Genomic DNA, 20,086 nt, shown 5'->3' on the forward strand with positions numbered 1-20,086 from the left:
TCTCGGGTAATCGTTTATAGTGTCCTTGTAATCGATTACAGTGTCAAAGAAGGTGTAAATTTGATTTCTAAGGCATAATTTGAAAGGTCTTTGAGTATAGATTCCAACAAAACAAGAATCAACTCATTTGGAGTTCGGTGGAGAAAGTTATGAGCAAAAGAACAAGCAAAGGTCAGAGTTGCAAAAATATATGAAACGCTAACTTGAAACAATAAACTGTACCAACTCAAATGTCCAAAAATTACAAATTAGTAGTCATTGGAAAGACTTTTGAGTCTAGTTTCTAATAAAAAAAGAATCACATCATTTGGAGGTCGGTGGGAAAAGTTATCAGTAAAATAGCCAGCAAAGGTCAAAGTTGACAGCATGTTATCTCACTCAAGTTGCTCATCTCATAAACATTGTTTCTTTCCTCCATCATGGGGTGCCAAAACATCACTTTCCTCCATCATTGGGACATAATCACATCACTAACCTCCCTCTCCCACCACTGAAACACAAGGAACAGCCTAAGACAAGTGCAAAAGTGCCTAAAAGTCACTTTTTTTTCAATGGTGACCCCTGTTCACCTGACTGAGTACCTGTGTTGGACTTTCTGTACAAATTCCAATTTTCTCTCGGGTAATCGTTTACAGGGTTGGTGTAAACGATTACCAGACCCTTGATTGAGTACCCTCCATTATACTTTTTTTTTCAGCTATTCGGTAATTACCGAAGGCTTTTGGCCCTCGGTAATTACCGAAGGCTTTTGGCCCTCGGTAATTACCGAAGGTCAAAAGCCCTCGGTAAATGTTAGCCACAAGCGATTTACCGAGGGCTCTTTGGCCGTCGATAAGCCTTCGGTAATTACCTTTTACCGACGGTTTTGGGCTGTTTCCGAGGGCTTCTGGCCTTCGGTAATGCCCTTCTTTTTTGTAGTGCAACCATTGTATATTTGTGAATTTATCTCTTTGCACATGTTTGTAAATGAATGATGTTCTATTGAGTCTAGATGAGTTGTTAATCGCACAATTCTCTAGTATTACGAGTCTCTTGGGAAAAAGATAATTAGTCTTACCACGGTTTATTACTTGAAGTGATTCGGTGCACTTGTCGAACCACCCAACAATGTGACAGATTAAAAAAATTTACTTCCAAATCCATTCTCACTTACCTCCAAAATCGACTCAAATAAACAATAAAAATTTACCTTCAAATCCTCTCAAATCCAGTGAATTACTCTCCTCCAAATCCATTCAAGTGAACAAGGGCTTAAAGAATATTTTTAAATTTAATAACACGTCACATGTATTCACATTTTTTATTTTAATAAAAATTTATTAAATTATGAAATATTTTTTATTAAAATTAATTATAAAAATAAATAATTTATATTTTTAATTTTGTTATTATAAATAATTATTTAAATTTAAAAGGTTATTTATTATTAAAAGAATAGAATGGCTAAATAATCTTTTTTAATTTATAAAATAATTAAATTTAGATAACGGTAATTTAAAATATAAAAATAAAAAATGAAATTATTTTTATTTAAAATAATAATTATTTAAAAATTAAAATTAAAAAATATATATACAAGAAAAAAAAATTAATCCTATTTATATATAATATAAATTAAAAATAAATAAACATACTCACACAACGCATTTGACTAGAAAGAAATAACCGGATCCAATGTTTCAAGTGTAAAACAGGTAAACCATAAATAATCTCGAGAAGTTGAATCATTTGATAACTAGTGAAGTACTTAGAAACCACAAAAAGGTGGTCAAAAAATCATTTTTTGAACTATATATTATTTTTTCATAAAAGTAAAAGTATAATAAAAATCATTGACCAAACAAATGAAAAAATACAATTGAAAAAATCATAAACACTTTAATGAACTTCAATAAAGAATACATGAAGATCTCTTCAATAAAGAATACACTTTAATGAACTTCAATAAAAAATACATGAAGTTTAGCCCCAATTGAAAAAATCATAAACACTTGCCCTTAAACAATTTGCCTTTGTAAAGAGTTGAGTCATTGACCAATTATCACCATCTTCAAGATCTCTTCAATTTCACCATCTTCACTAACCTCTCTAATTTCATCATTTGCATATGTATCATCATCTCTAAAACAAACTCTCCAGACCAATTATCAATTCCTTCGGATGTCATTATACTTGTGAAAATTAGATAAAATTATATACGACAAAAATTATAAAATGAAAACTCATTATAAAATGAAAACTCATTATAAAATATTTTTTGCAAGAAATTGTTTAACAACGAGTGTTTCTGATTTTTTCCAGGTCAATTACCAATTCTTTTTATGTCATTATGCTTGTGAAAATTAGATAAGACAAAATTTATAAAATGAAAACTCATTATAAAATCATTTTTTTGTAAGAAATTGTTTAACAACTAGTATTTTTTATTTTTTCCAGGTCAATTATCAATTCCTTTATGTTTGTGAAAATTGGATAAAATTAGATAAGACAAAAATTATAAAATGAAAATTCATTATAAAATCATTTTTTGTAAGATTGTTTAAGAGCCAATTTTTCTGATTTTTTTTAGTTTGGCTACCATATGATGACAAAGAAAATGTTGAAGTGAGAGAGATGGAAGATAAAGGGTTGAGAGGAATGAGGGAGGTGAGTAAGGGTTTGGAGGGTTTAAGGAAGATTTAATAAGATGATATTATATATATAGATTGATATTTATATTTATGAGTTAGAGTAATCTAAATATTTTTTTAATATATTTGTTATTGTTCATAAAAAAGATGTTGCAACGAGAAATGAGACCAAATTTCTATTGAGAGGAAATTAAGTTTAGACAATAAAAATGTAAAATAAAATAAAATAATAAAACATTATCATTATATTCCAATTTTCTTTGCATCCTCTTCTATCCAAACAGTTTAACTATCCTAAAGAATATATTACTAATCCTAAATACCATCAACTATTTATGATTGATTCACAACACAAAACCTTTTTCACTAAGTCAATCAAACTCAAATTAAGGCACTGCTAATTAATTTCGGAGGTCTGTTAAAGAACAAAAAATAATTTTTTTATAATAAAATTAATAATCCCTCCATGATTTCCAATGCCCCTGTCAACAAGATTCAGAATAGACAATTTTTATTCTGAGTATAATAAAAAAAATGTAATTCTGTTTTCTGATTTCTGTCACTATTACAAAATGAAACAGTAGCTCCTATTCTATACCGAAGAAAAAACTCGTAACTCAGGATAAGAAACCACCAAATAATTCATTTACAGAGTAGATAGGGTTCCAACTTGCCATGATAGAAGCATTGAATCCTAGTATGCATATTTTTATATTTGAACATAAACAATTATTGGAATCTAGAAATCACAGCAAGGAAAAACAATGATTGACTAATTATCATCTCATGCAATGCAGTATTAGGAATTTTGCTAGACATTTTCTGTATTGTAATGTCCATTATGGGAACTGCCATTTTCTTTGCTTAGTTTAGATTTTGGTAAAAGGGAGGTCTGATGAGGAAATATCTTGGCTGTTTGCTGCTTCAGATTAAGGCAAGTGTAAACAGACATACCAACAATAGCTGTAAATGCTCCAAAGACACTGATTATGCCAGGATTGGATCCAAAGAGATAATAGTTTCCCAAAAGGATAATGCATGTCTTAAACTGCCCAAGAACAACATGCGAGACCGCAGACGTAGCACTGTAAATTACAAGGAAAAAATACATGAAGAAACTAGCCAGTAGAAGTTAACTAAACAACAATGTAAAATAGAAACAGATATACAATTTAATGAACTTCAATAATGGTCTGGTTAGGACAAATCTTAAATGACCAAACACTAACATTGTCACAAACTTTTCACACTTGTTTACTTGTACATCTGGCCGTAAAGTACCATCAGTATTAGCCTTAGCACATAACCATCAAAGTTTGCCATATCTATAAACTTATGTTGAAATTCTCAGTACACAGGGTCACTGTTGTAGTATTAATTATAGCATGTTAAAGGAATGTTTGCTAAAAATAAAACATGCTAGTGGAACAAATAGGATTCGATGGTATCAAATGGCATTGAATCCTAGATGAGATAATTTATACTTTATTCATTCAAAACACTATTATTCCGAATTATGGTCAGATAGGGAAATGCAAATTATACTCACATCAGAAACAAAGATGGTATCAGATGCCACTAAAGGCTTCTTGACACAACTCTGTCACCTGAACAAATAACCTTATACCTCCTCAAACAATGAAACATTTAAAATAGAAATGCTGACCAGCATACTTGATACCCAACCCAAGAGAACAAGTAATATCATGAAAGGAAGCTAAGAGAAACCAAATTGAACTATTTATGTTTGACACATTGGAGTTCAGGTCATTACTAAATGATCATTTAATTTGATGAAAACCCCCTAGTAAAGTATTAAACAAGTGACCCACCTACCGTTTACCAAAACTGAAATTCGATATCTTTTCACAGGCAAAATATTCAACAATTGAAGAGGGTAATGCATGTGCCTTACCCTAGTGCTAAGGCCCCAGATAACTGAAGCAAAAATCCAAGAATGGCTGATGTGAGTATCACCAATGTGTTAATGAAGTTCCAATCAAAGGAAAGTACACCAGGAGGGTCTAAGCAGGGTAACATAACAGCCAGAAAAATTAAAGTAATAGGTGTTGTTTTCCACATTAACCTGTTGAATAATCCACAAATATTGGTATGTAAATCAGCACTTGGAATTGGAAGAGGCAGTCATTACATAATATAAACTATAAAGAGATAATAAATACTTATTAATGACCAAAAGAATAAACAAATTACTCACGCCAAAGCAGTCCAGTTTTCTAGCTGCTGCAATCTGGACCAGAGGATTTTGTTTATAGCACTAGGTACAATCCACGCTAATGCGACACAGGCACCAAAGAAATGGAACTGCAGATCTGTCACTGTAGCCACAGCAACACCAATAGATACTACCGTTAATGCTAAAGCCTGTAAAGTTTCATATCAACTCAGTTAGCGTTTCAATAATAATAAAACAAAATAAACAAATGAGATACGTATGAAAATTCTGAAATCTAGAATCAATTGTGGAGAATTACACATCGATTACTTCTGAAACATAGAATACAAGCATCATTGTAGCTAAAGGTTTACTGATTGAATCAGTTTTGTTCAACTGGCATGATGTTAAAGATCAACAAACGAGTAAAATGATAAACTTAAAAAATAATAGTCGTAGTTACTGGACTTTTATTTTCAACTACAATTTTGACTGCATTTATAGGTCCTCAGAAGCACAGATAATGACAAGAGACACGCTTTGGTTACGCACTTCGCAATGAAAGGGCGAAGTTAACTACTTGAAGTCTGTTATTTTACGTTAAGCTATAGGAGATCACCATAGCACAAAATGTGCATATAACTCAAATCAATAGTAATAAAAAAAAAAACACTCTTATTTCTACAAGCCCCTTAACACTCTTAATTATTCCCATCCAATTTATATGCCCAGCCAAAGTTAATGTATTTACCCTGGGCCAAGAAACTTTCTTCCTATACAATACAAATTCTGCCATAACTATTGAAGGTGTTACTGCAATCTTTGCCATCTGATAGAAACCAATACTGAAGATATAGATATTAAATTCAGAGAACGAAACAAATATTTTAAATAAAAACATCATAGTTGTGTTACCTATTATACTTCAAGCTGACATTAGCAAGGCCAGTAGATAGAGACATGACAAATCCAAGAGTAAATAAAGCAGACTGTTTAGTTGACTTTGAGGAGGGACAAGCAGGAAGCAAAGAGAACACATTTAGTACAGCCATAAAGAACCAGCTCACTACGTAGTGAATTAGTGAGAGAAGAATAGGGAATTTGAATTTAACAGTTTGAAGAACCTGAAAAGAAAAGTCAAAGAAATCAAAATCTAGATGCATGGTTATTTGAAACTTCCACACACAACACAGTCCAACCAGACAGAAAGGAAAGTAAACAAACCATTTTGTTCATGAAGATAATACTAATTGCGACTACAAAATTGAAGGCAAGTGCTGCAGCTGGACCACATGTGCGATGTTGATGTCGTTTTGCACCTTCAGGGGAACGAAATTCATTAAACAATGAGCCTCTCAGGTCTTCCAGTGCTCTTCCTGCAATGACAAATAAAAGTTAATAGGAGGTATTAGGGAAGTTTCTTATGGAGATACAGAGTAAAGCATAAACTAAGTATGCATCAGATTCACATTCTAATATATCAAGAATGGCCAAGGAAAATTCACCAATTCAGAGTTGGCTGAATAAGACATAAGCTTGAATAAATTTTGAATGTTCAAAGTTAGTATATACAAGTAGGTGCAGAGACTAGGCTGGAAAGAAACAAGAATCAATCTGTGTTTCGATGGACTGCTTTCAAAATTGATTTTAAAGAAAAATAATTTATGTTTAAATGTTTTTATTCTAAAGGAGTTAGCAATAAACTTAATATAATTTTTTATTATGTTACTTGAACTATATTAATGACATTTCAATGTTGAGTAAATCTTCATGTGTTTAGTCCAACATAATCAATTCTTGATCAAACCTGATTTTAAGTTGAAGCAATTTTAAGTAAATCGTGTTGGATAAAAATTTTACACCCTGTCTTACTCCTAGCTTGTTTTTAAAGTAAAAACATTCCAACATATTAACTTTAATCAAAAACAATTTGAAACTTAAAATCTATTTCTCACCCAGTGGCCAAAATGTGACCATATATACATTTACAAAATCACTTAAACTAATATTTCAGTTCATTTTGGATGATTCAACCTGAATCCAACCAAGCACAAAATTCTAAAACAAAATTATTTATAGTACTCTAACAAAGGCCTATGTGTATGACTATGATGTACCGATACGGTATCCATATACGTCTGGTGTAACGATATGAGAAGATACATTATATATATTTACAATTCTGTAAATACAAATTAAGAATGTATTTTTGAACATTATTAAAAACCAAAATCAGAAATCATTATCATCATAAATTCCTTCTCATTACTTATAAGAATAGTATTATAAATCACATTCTTTTGTCCAAATCGTATGAATGGGGAACAATTTTTATTTTTGCTTCCTCATGGACAATGCTTCCGTGTGTCTATGTCATATCTATGTAAGCATAAAAATTCATAAAGTATAATAAATATATAATTGTATTTATGCAAATCTAAATTAATAATGTATTTTTTTAACATTATTGGAAACAAAGATCATAATCATTTTCATCATAAATTCCTTCCTATCATTTAAAAAATATACTATAAAGGCAACAACTTTTAATTTTTGGTAAATTTATGCAGAATGATTCCGTGTTTCTATTCTATATTATATGTCTCACGTAATTAAATTTATTTTTCACAAAAAAAAAATTACAAATTGGATAATACTTAGCCTGCTTGCATTAAAAAAGTATCCATGAACATGCTTGATGTAAATTGAGGTACAAGTGTTTTGTATTCTGATGATCACTAAAATTGAAAATGACCAAAAAGTCATACAAAAATGGAAGTTCCATACCCAGACCCATTTTTCAACGTGGCTACTCTTCAATGAATGTGAAAATAGAGTTCACAGTGTAAGAAGTTAAGTGTTCTGAAAAGGCTCAGAGTTGCTGTAAACAATGAAAAGTTGATGGAGAGTATAATCCGATGCAACATATTTACACTGTCCAATCTAAACCAGTAATTGATAAACCCGAAGCATCGAGAAACTGAAATAATGTAAGAAAGAAAGGAATGTAGAATGCATAGAGTACCTCTTTCCCCGGCATCGCTATCTTTGCGCTTGAGAATCTTTCGTTCGTCTTTTATAAGTAAGAAATTGAACATTTTGAGAAGAGGGTAATACTGAGAAGGGAAACGGGGGAGGCAAAGTAAGAGACGAAGTAGCAGTGGCACTTGCTTTCGGAGAGGAAGAATGAATAGAATGGAGAAGGTGAACAGAAGAGACAAAAGTTTGGGGAAAAAGGTGATTGACACGTGGATTGTGCCGGTGATGGCGGAGAATGGCAGCTGTCGGCGACCCCTTAATACCTTTCACATGACAAGACATTTAACCTTGTTCTGATGTTTATATGACAGAAACGGTGTCGTCCCATATACCCATCAATGTGACGGCAAAGGTCATTCAGCAAACACTTTACCAACGACATTCTCCATACTTTTCTTTTTCAAGAATAACACATTATTCTTATCTCTGAAAATTGATGTAAAGATTTTCAAGACTACTTCCATTAACTAACTTTATTTTAGATTTCTTGATATGTATAAATAACAGGAATCCTGATTTTTGTATGAAAAAAATTTAACCTAACGCCCATTAAATGAATCTGTTAGATGTAAAACTCAATTAAACTAAATTAAAAAATAAATGCAAAATTAAAAGTGCGATCAAATTTAAAGATTTCTAATATATAAAGATTAAAATAAGAAAGAAAACAAAAACTCAGATAAATATTTAAAAGAGAAACAAATTTACAGTTTAAGCAAAATAATGTATTGGTTTAAAATGTGTTCTATCTATTTTTTATATATATGTTTGCTAAAATGAATATTTCCCTTCCTCATTTTTATTTTGGATTTTGTCTAGCTTATTCTATCCACCTTTACTCGTGCTTGGCAAGTAGATTCCTAAATTTCAAATTTCAAACCCTATCGGTTACGTTTCTTAATTGGTAGTCAGTGGCGGAGGATAATAGGAGATGCCATCTCTCCAAATTTTTTAAATTATATGTTTGAAATTTTTTATATATGTTATATATTGAAAATCTGTGAAAATTAAATTGGATATTTTTTTTTATAAACCACAACATTTAATAATAATAAACAACATAACAGAAAATTCAATATAATAAAAAATAAATAAATAATTATTAATATATTTTTTTCAATTATCTTTTAGTTTCTCATCTATTATAGTAATCATTCGTTTTTATGTGTTTTCTTTTGTTAAAGTTAATATAAACTCATTATCTATGCTTTCACTTTTTATATGTTTATTTTTATTTTTTTTTAAATATAACTTACTTGTTATTAAATTATTAGTTTTATAGTTAACATTTTCTTAATTTGATGAGTTTTTTTTATATTATTTTTATAAATATGGAAGGAAAAGTTATGTTTTATTAATTTTTTTTATAATCAGTTTTTAACTGTGATTTGATTATTATAATTTTTTAGTAATCACATCATTCAATTTTTTTATTACATTATGATAAATTGTCTTTTGGTCTTAAAAGTTGTGTTTTTTTTTTAAAAAAAAGTATCTTGTTGTAAAATAAAATAATAGATTTTTTAAAAAAATTGTAATAGGAAAGTTATTGGTGAACCCGAAAACAAGATAGATTTAACTTTTTCATATGTTTTAAAGCATTATATTAATTATTCAATTGTTTAATTAGATGAGCTCTTTTTTAAAATTTAAAAGAATTAGAGTTTCATATTAATTCTAGAACGTGATTCAGAAAATTACCTTCAAATATGAAAATATTTAATAAGTCAAAAGATATAAAATTCGAAGAGTTTATTTAAAATAGATTCCATATCAATTAAAACTTCCAGAGAGATTCTAATTATGTCAATTTTTTGCAAGAAAAAAAAGTAACCAACATTTTTTTATTGACAGTTTACTTTATATTAATGAATATCATCAAAAATAAGATTATCTAATAAAATGAAAGATAAATTATTTACACTGAACAAGAAATAACTGAAAATTTTAATTCTGATTTATTGATTAATTCAAAAATCTGAAAAAACAAAAAATATATATGTGTGATTTTTTTATAGTTGTAATTATACTAAATTATGTACTTATTTTTTTATTTTATTTATAATAGTAATTAAATATTAGTGTATTTGTTTTATGATCCGCCAAAATAGTTATAAAAGATTGTTTTTAAATATATTTTAGGCAGCTATTAATACAGGATTACTTTTATTTTCCTACAAATGGAAAGTTGGACAGATATATTTTAATTTTCTAAAATAACATTAATATTAAAAAATAATGTTTCTGAAAATTATTTTAACTAAGTTTCTCATGAATACTTTTACGAGAGAATATGTGAATATATATTTTTTCAAATTAAAATTAAAAAATTTCTTCATCGAAATATCATATTAATTTTCTTCAATTATTTCTTACAATGAATTATTAAATGTTATTCATTCTAAAGAGACTCAACATATAAAAGTTCACAAGTAAAAACTACACAAAAGTGCACGTGATGATAGAAATGATAAGAATTGTAATTTTGTATGAAAAAATTTAACTAAACGCCCATTAATTGAATCTGTTAGATGTAAAGCTCAATTAAACTAAACTAAAATATAAATGGAAAAATTAAGAGTGCAATCAAATTTAAAGATTTCTACAATGTAAAGATTAAAATAAGAAAAATTAACAAAATCTCATATAAATATTTAAAATAGAAACAAATTTACAGTTTAACCAAAATGATATATATATATATATATATATATATATATATATATATATATATTCCACATTTTTTTACTTTGGGTTTTGTGTAACCATTCTATCCACGGTTACCCATGCTTGGCAAGTAGATTCCTGGATTTCAAACCTATCAGAAGTCCATTTTTATTATTATAGTAAAAACATACTTTTCTTATACATTCTTCTTATTTTCTTATTTCAGGCTCCAAGAGTGACCTTTGTTGAGAAATTCAACATCACTGCATTACAATAACATATGGTTTATTGCTATGTTCTTGATGAACCTCTGATAAGTTGGCGTGCCTTGTCGGGTGATGCATACCGCATGTTTGAATAAATTCTTGTGAGTTCATTATTGCCGGGTTTGTGGAAGAGTGGCATGTTGACATGTGTTTGGAGTTTTTTTTGTCAAATGAGGGGTTCATATTTCAGACCAAATCATTTTACATACACTCTAGTCTTCTAAGTGCTTGAATGGGAGCATGGGGACATGGGACATGTGCTCATTGTCAAATAATTCACATGGGTTTTCATTATCACCTCCACAATGATAATGCTCTCATTTCCTTGTATTCCAAATGTGGGGGCAATTGATGATGCCTTCAACATATTTGAAAATATTTTAGGCTATCACATGGAACACCATGAGTGGCTATGCTCAGCAACACTTCAACAGCTTGGGAATCTGTATGCAAGAGTTGGTTGGTGGAATCAGGTAACACAAGTTTCAAAATTAATGAAAGACAAAGGTCTACAGCCAAATCTTCGTTTCAGTTAGGTTGAAGTTGAATGTAAAGTCTTTTGAAGCACAAGATAAGCCAAATAACATAATGACAGAAATTCTTTTGATGATGAATAGTTTGATGTACCACATAACTCGATTGTTTTAAACCTTCGTTCTCATATGTGTGAGGAGAAAAATATATTTGGCTTTCACTAGCTTCACTATTGGGGAAATACTTATAACATTTCCAGCATTGCAGATTTGGCTTGCACAAACTGAGGGCAGTCAGTTTCTTATGTTCATGGGTAAACGTGAACCTAAATAAACATGCAAGCAATGTCGTTTATGTGACTTGTGTCCGTAATGTGACTTCAATCCATTAATTCAGTATAAAAGGATATGACACAAATCATCTTAGCAATAGAAAAGAGAAATACATCCTTGTGATGCAACCATATATATTCTTGAATCCAACAGATGTGTCAAGGATGTATATTTAAAACTGGTACGTTTGTGTATTCTTAAAATACGTATCTATACCATGTCAGTACTTTTAAAAAGTACATATGGAAATAGTAGACAGATATACTCATCACAACTTTAAAGGATATGCTTACGAGAATATTGGAACCATATGTTCACTATTGAAGGAATTTATATAGTTTTTAGTGAATGTAGTTGAACTAATGATGATGATATTTCTTTTATTAGACATGTCATGAATCAATGACATTGATATTTTTTAATTAGGTTAAGAGGTGAATTTTAAGTGAGATATGATTGGATTATATTTGTGCAAGAAGCGTTTGTAACATCACCATGTCTATTTGGTAAGTTTGTGGGGGTGATATTTTTGCAAATATTTTGTCCAAATTAATTTGGACAAATTCACAACTAATGTTAATTTATAATGTTATAAAATTATGAAATCAGACTACCTAAATGTCCAACGTCACTTAACATCCGTTGACCCTAAGATCAACGTTAAAATGTAAATAGATATATATTGTGAGGGTATTTAATGTCAATTTTCCTTCTAAAATTTTATAAACAAAACAATGTTAGCGTCCTCATCTTTCTTTTTCACATTTGCATGAAGTTTTCCACTAAAGTACAGTGACGAACTAAACTTGTATAAGCAAGTTCTTGAATCCAATTCACTTTATCTTTTCATTGTGGTGCTTGTTTGTACTGAAGTTTTCATTCTTCCCATATACAATTTTCATTAAAGTTGATATTTTCATTTACTAACCAAGGTTATATACTATAAAAGTTTCATTTTTGTTTTGTTTTTAGTTTAACCTTTAGATTAATAAACTTCAAATTGTCATAACTTTTGATATGAATCACGAACGGAGATGCTCTAAAAATGAAAGTTGTTGGAAATGGTGTGACAAATATATTAACCATCGTTTAAGGTATTTTTCTTTTTCTAGAATGTTATGAAATTTAAAAAATCCTTAGTTTAATGTATGATTTTTATTTTATTATAGTATTTTTCAACCATTTTTCTATATTCTATACTTCTAATTTAGATACACATGCTACTTCTAAAATTGTTGAAACTTTTGTAATGCATTCTTGTATTGTAGATTGATTTTTCATTGTTTTAGTGAAGAAAATATTAACAAAAAATTAAAATAAAAACAAACCCAGAAATTGATGTCTATTGTTCCTACAATAAACGTCAATTAACATATGTTATAAATATAACATATGTTAATTAACGTCTGTCCAGAGATAACATATGTCAATTTAATATATCTCGTTATGACATCATACCTTTAACAAACCTCAAAAACTTAAAATAATATATATTAAAGTCTTTTTTGTGTTAGTACTAGTAGTGACTCAATAGCGAATGAAACATCAAACCTCCTAATAAACAATAAACTTTGTTATTTGTTAAAATAAATTCTAACCATTTTAAAATGTAAATTTTAAACTTAACTAAATTTTGCAAAATCAACCTATAAAATAAGTTACTCACTCATTGATGTGATTAACTTTATCTCTCGTCCACATACATGCATGTATTGTAATAATGATAAAGTTTAAAAATTCAAATTATTAAAAAGTCTCTAATATTACAAATATATGAAATTACTACAAACATAAACTATAATAATATTAAAAAAACGTAATATGTATATTGAAGTAGTGAGATTTTTAAAATTATTAGAAATTAGAAATGTGCCTTTTTTTTGTCCGATTTTGTTTTTTGGTATTTTTTGATGTATAGATTTTGAGAGTTTTTTATCTTTATTTTGATGAGAATTGACATACGTATGCTAAAATATGTTTTGGAGGCAAATTTAGAGAGTTGGCACTCCAATTAATGTGAGATATGCTTTTGGGTTGAAATGTACCAGAAAGTGTGGTGCAAATAAAGCAAACACACACTAACACATTGGTCACAAAGTTTATTTACAGACCAGAGCGAGGTTATAGCCATTACATATATATGTGTGTGCATATATATTTATATATATATGCAGTAGTTGCTTAATAGTCTTGAACTAAATCTAATAGATCTTGTCCATCCACGAAGCAAAAGGGACCTACTGCACAGTCGGAACAGCCCACCACGTACGGTTCCCAAGTCGGTGGAACGTAAACATAACAATGCAGTGAAATCAATCAAAACTGGTGATCTTACTCAGAACGCAAAACGGCGACGTTGAACTCAGGCGCTGAAGTAATTGCGGGGTGAGAAGAGGCGACGAGGTGAGAACATGCCGGTGTAGCGCGGCGAGGCGAGGCTATTGATGGGTCTATAATCAGGCATGATGAAGGATTCACGTTCCTCGCGGCCCACACCTCTGCTGTTGAGTCCATTGAAGGTGCTATACCTCACCAGCTTCCCCATCCACGACTTCTTCTTCGTGGGGCTCTGATGGCCCGCGTTCATCTTCTGGCACAGGTACTCCTTCACCGCATGCAATCCCTGCTCCATCACTTCCGGCGGCGGCGAACTCAGAGGGTTCCCTTCCACGCTCAGCTTGTGCAACTTCTTCAGGCACCCAACGGAGTCCGGCAATGATCTGATCTTGTTGTAGCTGACGTCTAGTTCCACCAGGGATAGGAGGAGCCCCACCGAGTAGGGTAGAGAATCCAGGTACTGGAAGTTCTGGCTCACATTCAGAGTTTCTAGGTTTATCAGGTTCTCGAGATCTTCTGGGAGAGATCTCAGGCAGTTCAAACGCACGTCCAGAATCTTCAGAGCGGTCAGATGAGAGGTCGAGCGAGGAAGGAACACCAGCTTGTTAGAGTTCACCGATAGCTTCTTCAGGTTTATCAGCTCGTACCCTATGTTCTCTGGAAGCTGGATCAACTTGTTGAAGTTCGCATTCAGTTCTTCTAAGCTTCTGCTAATTCAAAAGTCATAATGTATTAGCCACAGAAAATGGTAATCACAATTTTCTTAACCTTTCTTAACAAAAATGTTTTCCATAAGTACCAAACAGTTAACTGCACATTTAAGGTTGTCTGTGAAATATATACATATCACTGATGCCTGTTGGTCGTTGATTTTGATTTTGTTTGTAGCGCTCCTTACTCTAGTTTGGTCAATAACTACATATATACTCGCGTAACTCATGCATGCATGTCTCCAAAAATTACAACGTAATTGATAATGTTAGGTTTTGAAGGATAAGAGTATTATGTGGTTGTTGATGTGTTGATTGGATTGTGCTTTCATTTGAACGAGGGTATGCAAATATCTATTGTCTATTTGTCGTTTGGTGATGATGTCCGGTGGATTCTTGTAACTAGGAAAACGATGTTTGAGCGAATACTATTGTTTTAGAAACTTGTTGGAAGAATAATGGTTTTCCACGGAATTATCACTTATTGATTGACTTTCTCTCCCGTTGTTTTAAGAATTTTGTATTGGCCTGTGTCCTCCACCTTTTGTTGTTTTTAAGCTAGTCAATTAGGTAATAATGACACCCAAAGAAAACGAAGGATTTTGATTTTTGCCCGCTATTTGTGACAACGGCCCACAATGAATGCTTAGAAATTCTATTTTTTACGATTGATTTTCTAAATAGAATAACGACTCGTGTACGTTGAATAAAGTTTAAATATATTTAAGGCTACACTTTTTTCCCCTTATATTATCTTCACATATATTTTATTAAATGGGTAGGTATATTTTTAATCAGTAGACATTAATAATCAATTATTTATAACGCTTTCAAATCTACTCCTGACGTGGAATTTCATTATTCTTACACATATCCTTGATGCCCTAGCCAGTAGTATCAAGAACAGGTAAAATAAAATAAAATAAAAACACACATACAACAGAAATTAAACTTCATCATAGCAGGGAAAGCAAGTTACTGAAGTGCTTTAGAACTGTTTTGTGCACTATGTGTTGTTTGACTAACGTAAAGGTGGAAAGCAAGTGTATGACTCAAACTAAAATGGAATCATCAAGACGTTTGTGTCCAGAATTAATTAGTTAAATTTATTATTAAACTGTTATTAGATTTGACTAATACAATATTTAAATTGAAAACATACACATAATCAATTATTGGTTTTAATTAAAACACGGACTTGATAATATACATGTTTCTTGTACCTATGAAGAAAAATGTATAGAATTAATTAATTTGTTAGGAAACGTAGAAAGAGATGTTAAGAGATGAACCTGCAATTTTCAATTGTTTTGGGAAGGTATTCGATGAGGTTGCCAGAGACATTCAAAACCTTGAGCTTTGAGAGGCAACCAATGGAGTTGGGAAGGTACCTAAGCTGATTGGAGTGCACGTCCAACACCACCATGTTCAGCAGTCTCGCTGTTAAGGACTCTGGTATATTCTGTCACAACATATTCAAAACCAAATGTTAATTAAAAATAAATTACACCATTATTTCTTAAACAACATGAAGACACTCGCATATAGGATTCATTAATAAATTCATGTCGGCTAGCTAATTAATTAACTAGTATACAGCGGCAGCCATAGGGTACCGTAAGGAAGGTAAAACTATATATAACTACTAAGACTCATTAAAGTTAAAGACAAAATTAAATAACAAGTTGGATTTTTCGTTGATAAAATAAAGTGTATAATTTATAATTATATTGTTATTAATAATAATTGTTCAAAAGTCTCAATCTAAATCAATACAAAATTAAATAATATTACTGCCTAATACAACTTGTTATCGTTTGTTTTTATTCGAGTACATGACCAGACATCTATTAATGTACGACAGCACGTACGCGTTTGAGTGTAATAGACATCAACACAATATTATATACATATATATATATATATATATATATATGTATGTATGTATGTATATATAATATGTATGTATATGTAATATCTGATAAGTAGCTTCTCCTTTTATGATCATCTGTACCTTGAGGAAAAGAAAGGGATTATACGTGAAAATGAAAACCAAGTTGTATTGACCCTCTACATTTTCCGTAGTACTATAACTATATAGTTGGAGAAAGGTGGTATTAACTTATATCAAAACAAGCCGATGTATATAATATCTGTGCCATGAAACGTTGATATTATTTTTAAAGTTGCCATTTCTGCAGAAAAATGAAGGTGTGGAAAGAGCCAGAAAAGAAAGGGTTATAATTAAGAAGTATATATAAGGTCTGAAAAAGCTGTATGCATGCATGTGATTACCTGAAGATTGTTATTAGAGAGGTCCAACTTGCAAATGGTGGCTAAATTAAGAGAGGGGTTGGGAAGGGAATCCAAGGACATGCCACTCAAGTCTACTATTTCAAGCCTCTCTTCCTCTACGGCTTTCCTTCTCTCGGTTTTCTTTCTCAAATCGACCTTCACAGACATGGGCTGCTGAAAACGTTGCTGTTGCTCGTACATCATCTTGTACCACCAAATAAATGAAATACAGCAACAGAGTAGATACTAAAATCTGTGTTGTGTTGTTTTGTTTTTCAATATGAAATGGTAGGCCTGAAAAGAAAGAGAGAGAATGGGGGAAGGGAATGGATTGAAGGGTGGAAAAAAGAAGGGAGTGGTTGGGTTTATATGGAGAAAGGAAAGAGGATGTACGGAGGAGAAGGAAGAGAAGAGCGGAGAGTGCGGGCCACATGTAAGTGACGTATAATGAAAGTACAGCAACCGTATGTATGTATATGCTTAGGTTTGCGTGGCCACGTTCTTGACTTTGATCGAGTCAACAACACACTTTTCTTTTTCTCATATCTCTCTTTCTATTACACTTCCACAATTTCACAAACCCACAAAAAAGAATAAACGTTAATATTTTTTTTATTTAAAAGGACAAAATTGAGAAAATTATGAAAGAAATAAAAAACATACATTAGTAAGGTATGTTTCTAGGTTGCATAAACAAACATGTTTTTAAAGAAAAAAAATGTAAAATAGGTATCGATTGTGACTACAACTGAGATAGTATGTCTTTTATAACATTGGTTCTCGCCACAATAGAAACATAAAGTTTGACAAAAAAAATATATAATTTACTGTTTCGATTCAACCTCAACTAAGGCAGAAAATCCCATTTTACTGCCTTAGTTTAAGAGACAACAGAAGCCAAAAGTCTGATAAAGAAAATACACCATTATTTGTCTTGGTTACATTTGAATTGAGAAACAAGGTAAAAACTCTATTTGTTTTGTCTTTCTTGATTATTACTCGGTTGATGAATCACCACATATAAGTAAAAATAACCACTATCATTTATCTTTACTGCACTAGTGGTTCTATGACTTTAAAATATCTAAACTTTTTTTACACACTCTTTATATTTATTATTTTACCTCCAACATTTCTCTTTCTTTTCAAATACAAGAATTAACTTTTCTAATAACCAAAATATCTCTAAAAATGAGTTGGTGAAAAAAAAAATATTCTTTTAAATATTAACCTGGCCCAAGCATGATATATTTCTATTAGGACGAGTCATAATATTTTTTTTTATAATAAAAATAATAATAATTTAAAAATAATAAGTTATTGTAATAAAATAGTGTTTTTTGTTGAATAAGGAAATGAATATTTTTATGTGTATAATTGCGTTAGGTGTGATAAACGCGATGCTCATCAATCCGACTTATTTAGGTTTATACAAATCAATTTCAATCAAATCTCGTGAAATCAATCCATTTTTTTTTCTTATGTCAATTCGAGTTAGTTGAATAACATAAATCGATGATGGTCCATCTAGTTTACCTCTATCACAATAATTCTTACTAATTTTAATTATTGAGGAAACTAATTTCAATCACAAAATAGTGTATATTATACTTTGTTAGAGTATTGCTTGATAATATATTCTTACGTTCATTTCATGTGTTAAAAAAGGTAAAAAGTAGTTTGGCTCTTACTGATCTAATTTAACATTTGGTCTGAGTAGAGATTTAACAGTTCTTCTGGAAAATAAAATAATAAATAAATATACAAATCTTTTTTTGGAAGTATCAGTAATTTTTTCTGCCTTTACAAAATTGAAATAAAATTTCTTCGGTGAAAATTATTCGTAATAAAGTATTAAAAAATATTTTATAATTTAACACACACAATTCTTTTATATCCATTTAATATTATCTTTCTTTACTTTTCACTTTTAATAAAATCTTTATTTCTTTTATAATTTTTTTTATAATATATATTAAATAGATATAAAAATATACGTCAACCTAAAATCACCTTTCAAAATTACATCACTTAATTTCAGAGGGAGTTTCTCAATCATTTGTGTCAATAACTAGTAGGTAATTCTATCAATCAGTGTCTCAAATAGTTTTGTTTTATAAGACATTTTTAATTAACTTTAATGAGAATAACTACCCCTCTTTATTTTTCTATAAAAAAAATATTTTACCTATATAAAACAATCATGAGTTGGATGAGTCTCAAGCCCCAATGTATTTTTTTAGTATCCATAATTAGTTTTTCAAAAGTAAAAACTTAGTAAATTACCAAGATTTGGTTTAAGTCTTTGAAATAAAAATATTTAGTTGTATGTAATTTATAATATTATGTTGCTCTTTATTTAATCTTAAACTATTTTAAAATCTCTCGTCTTTGAACTTATTTTCTATAATAAAAATATTCTGATCATATAATGATGTATGTGTGTATTATGTAACATAATTTTTTTTTTTTTACATTATTCTCTAACACTTTGTATTAAACATGTGTCAATTTAATTGATACATAAACAATAAAATTAATATAAGTAGTAAAAAATTGCACCAAAATATCTACTTTGTTAAATATCAATTTTAAAAAATACTAAAGAGTCAAAAGTAAAAATAGTTGGTATAGAAAGCTTAATCTTATTTACTCCAAAATTTTCAACATTGTTTATTTCTAGAAAAAGAAGCACAACTATATTTGGCTTGTCAGGGAAAGGACAATTCAAAGTCTCCTCACGCCACCTCGAATCACGGCCAATGTCAATGGTTTGGAACTTCTCATCTAATCTAAATGAAAATCAATTCCAATGTCATTATTCTTTAATTTTCTATGCAATACCATCTATCCAATCTCACAAGATATATCTCAATAAAAAAACAATATTTCTTTTATGAAATAATTTATAATAATAAATTAAATTTAAACTCACTATTTAATACTCTCAACCACAATAAATATGTGAAATGACATGTGAAAAACATATTTTGACCAGCTTATTCTTTTTTATAAGTGGAAAATAATTATTGTGGTACATATCCCTTCTGAATTAATAGTCATAATATAAATTAATATTTTTAATAATAAGATATTTCCATTGGAATAATCGTCTCTTTTTGTGACTATATTTGTTAGAAAATTGTATAAACATCACTTT

General features: G+C 29.9%; 2 protein-coding genes across 3 annotated transcripts; both read right to left on the minus strand.

Moving 5' to 3' along the window:
- Positions 1-2,994: 2,994 nt before the first annotated feature.
- Positions 2,995-8,225, minus strand: LOC108322703 (nucleotide-sugar uncharacterized transporter 1). 2 transcript variants are annotated; one of them, XM_017554883.2, is made up of 7 exons: positions 7,832-8,219; positions 6,031-6,182; positions 5,722-5,930; positions 5,558-5,651; positions 4,849-5,015; positions 4,546-4,716; positions 3,001-3,715 (listed from the first exon to the last, which is right to left on the minus strand). In XM_017554883.2, the coding sequence occupies exons 1-7, from the start codon at positions 7,902-7,904 to the stop codon at positions 3,442-3,444; spliced, it is 1,140 nt and encodes a 379-aa protein (XP_017410372.1). In that variant the 5' UTR covers positions 7,905-8,219; the 3' UTR covers positions 3,001-3,441. The 2 variants fall into 2 exon arrangements, with proteins under 2 accessions (XP_017410373.1, XP_017410372.1); XM_017554884.2 differs by lacking the exon at positions 4,546-4,716 and having other exon boundaries at positions 2,995-3,715; positions 7,832-8,225.
- A 5,349-nt stretch (positions 8,226-13,574) lies between these two features.
- Positions 13,575-17,348, minus strand: LOC108322713 (plant intracellular Ras-group-related LRR protein 6). The gene is made up of 3 exons (XM_017554901.2): positions 16,927-17,348; positions 15,924-16,093; positions 13,575-14,628 (listed from the first exon to the last, which is right to left on the minus strand). Exons 1-3 carry the CDS (start codon positions 17,128-17,130, stop codon positions 13,947-13,949), a joined length of 1,056 nt encoding a protein of 351 aa, XP_017410390.1. The 5' UTR covers positions 17,131-17,348; the 3' UTR covers positions 13,575-13,946.
- Between the last annotated feature and the right edge of the window lie 2,738 nt (positions 17,349-20,086).

The sequence above is a fragment of the Vigna angularis genome, chromosome 1, assembly GCF_016808095.1.
Source record: "Vigna angularis cultivar LongXiaoDou No.4 chromosome 1, ASM1680809v1, whole genome shotgun sequence".
Lineage (NCBI taxonomy): Eukaryota > Viridiplantae > Streptophyta > Magnoliopsida > Fabales > Fabaceae > Vigna > Vigna angularis.

Coding starts and splice junctions, on each gene's coding strand:
- LOC108322703 (XM_017554883.2), bottom strand. CDS start 7,904: ATGTTCAATTTCTTACTTATAAAAGACGAACGAAAGATTCTCAAGCGC. Junction 6,183..7,831: donor TAGCGATGCCGGGGAAAGAG/GTACTCTATGCA, acceptor TTGTCATTGCAG/GAAGAGCACTGGAAGACCTG. Junction 4,717..4,848: donor GAAAACTGGACTGCTTTGGC/GTGAGTAATTTG, acceptor ATTATTCAACAG/GTTAATGTGGAAAACAACAC.
- LOC108322713 (XM_017554901.2), bottom strand. CDS start 17,130: ATGATGTACGAGCAACAGCAACGTTTTCAGCAGCCCATGTCTGTGAAG. Junction 16,094..16,926: donor TCTCTAATAACAATCTTCAG/GTAATCACATGC, acceptor ATGTTGTGACAG/AATATACCAGAGTCCTTAAC. Junction 14,629..15,923: donor AAAACAATTGAAAATTGCAG/GTTCATCTCTTA, acceptor TTGAATTAGCAG/AAGCTTAGAAGAACTGAATG.